The sequence below is a fragment of the Nanorana parkeri genome, unplaced genomic scaffold (assembly GCF_000935625.1).
Source record: "Nanorana parkeri isolate BGI_ZX_2015 unplaced genomic scaffold, ASM93562v1 scaffold282, whole genome shotgun sequence".
In the NCBI taxonomy this organism is placed as follows: domain Eukaryota; kingdom Metazoa; phylum Chordata; class Amphibia; order Anura; family Dicroglossidae; genus Nanorana; species Nanorana parkeri.
This window is the reverse complement of record NW_017306550.1, coordinates 1,503,209-1,504,362: the sequence shown is the minus strand read 5'-3', so window position 1 is coordinate 1,504,362 and position 1,154 is coordinate 1,503,209. Positions and strand designations below refer to the sequence as shown.

The window sequence follows — 1,154 nt, the reverse complement described above, 5'->3', positions numbered from 1 at the left end:
ACGGAGATATAGGGGAACTAAATGCACCTTATTGATAACGAAAGCCAAGGCAATTTCTATATCTGAGACCTATGCTTTTTCAGGCTACTTCTATAGCGATGTCATCCAACTAGAGTAATAAACACAAGCTGCTGCCAAGACTTATTGTGGAAGTTTTTTTTGCTGAAGACAAAACTTGAACAGAAGTGTGAAGATTGAGCTTTCCGTGCATCCTTTTATTTTATTCTTGAAGCCTTATCACTACCATCCAGCTCCTGTATATTATTATACACATTAAAAAGCAATGATACAACAGAATACTCCATATACGATTGGTAAAATGAACCCGACATAAGTGCAGCTGGAAAGAAAACAGTAGATATTGTCTAATACATTGTCAGTAATAGAATCACACAGCATCCATGTTTATAAATATAAATCATCTCTAGTAGTCTGATGTAGTATTGAATCTTTCCTGGCCAGAATACTTCCACTCACACTTTTACTCATACAGTTATTTTTACTCACAATCCATATAGATTATGATTAGGAACCCTGAGCACAAGCCCCCATTACTTTAGCAGGTAACAAGATCCCTATTTTCAGAATCTATAGTGATTGGGTACCATTCATGCAGCAAGAAGGGAAGACACACACACACAAAGTCATGTGTGGGTTAAAGGAGACACGTATTGTACTTGTACACAAAGACACAAGTGCTGATTGCACGTTCGGTCATCTTCATGGCAATTAAAGTTTAGCCAGCACAGGGACTCCAGTGACCTGGAACTCCCAGCCTCATCTCACTCACTTTCCCATCAATCGCGATACTCATCTCATCCCTCCATCTGCAGAAGGGTTCCAATTACCGTGTCCCCTGGTTCACAGTGTCCCCGGTACACCTTCCCACATCGAGGCCCCCTTTAAACTTCTAGCACGGCGCCTCGGGTGACTCGCAGCATTGTGCCCAGGTACCTCCCATCGGATGCCCTTGTGAAGCCCATCATGGCATAAAAGAACATGGAGGGAAGGTGGCACATGGCAGACGAGCAAAATGGAGTGCCTTACCAAGGATCGTGCGCAGAGTCCGGGGGCGACAGTCCGGGCTGGGGCGCTTCTGTCTCCATTCGGTCTCTGGCGGCTCCTGAGAACGGAGGCAGCTCCCGGGACAAGAG

General features: G+C 44.8%; 1 protein-coding gene across 4 annotated transcripts in view; it reads right to left on the bottom strand.

Moving 5' to 3' along the window:
• Positions 1–1,148, bottom strand: part of MSI1 (musashi RNA binding protein 1) — a 27,091-nt gene extending 25,943 nt beyond the window's left edge. For all 4 annotated transcript variants that reach the window (XM_018557423.1, XM_018557424.1, XM_018557425.1 and 1 more), the window contains exon 1: positions 1,048–1,148. In XM_018557423.1, the coding sequence (XP_018412925.1) occupies positions 1,048–1,106 (59 nt within the window). In that variant the 5' untranslated portion in view covers positions 1,107–1,148. The remainder of the gene's footprint in view (positions 1–1,047) is intronic.
• Between the last annotated feature and the right edge of the window lie 6 nt (positions 1,149–1,154).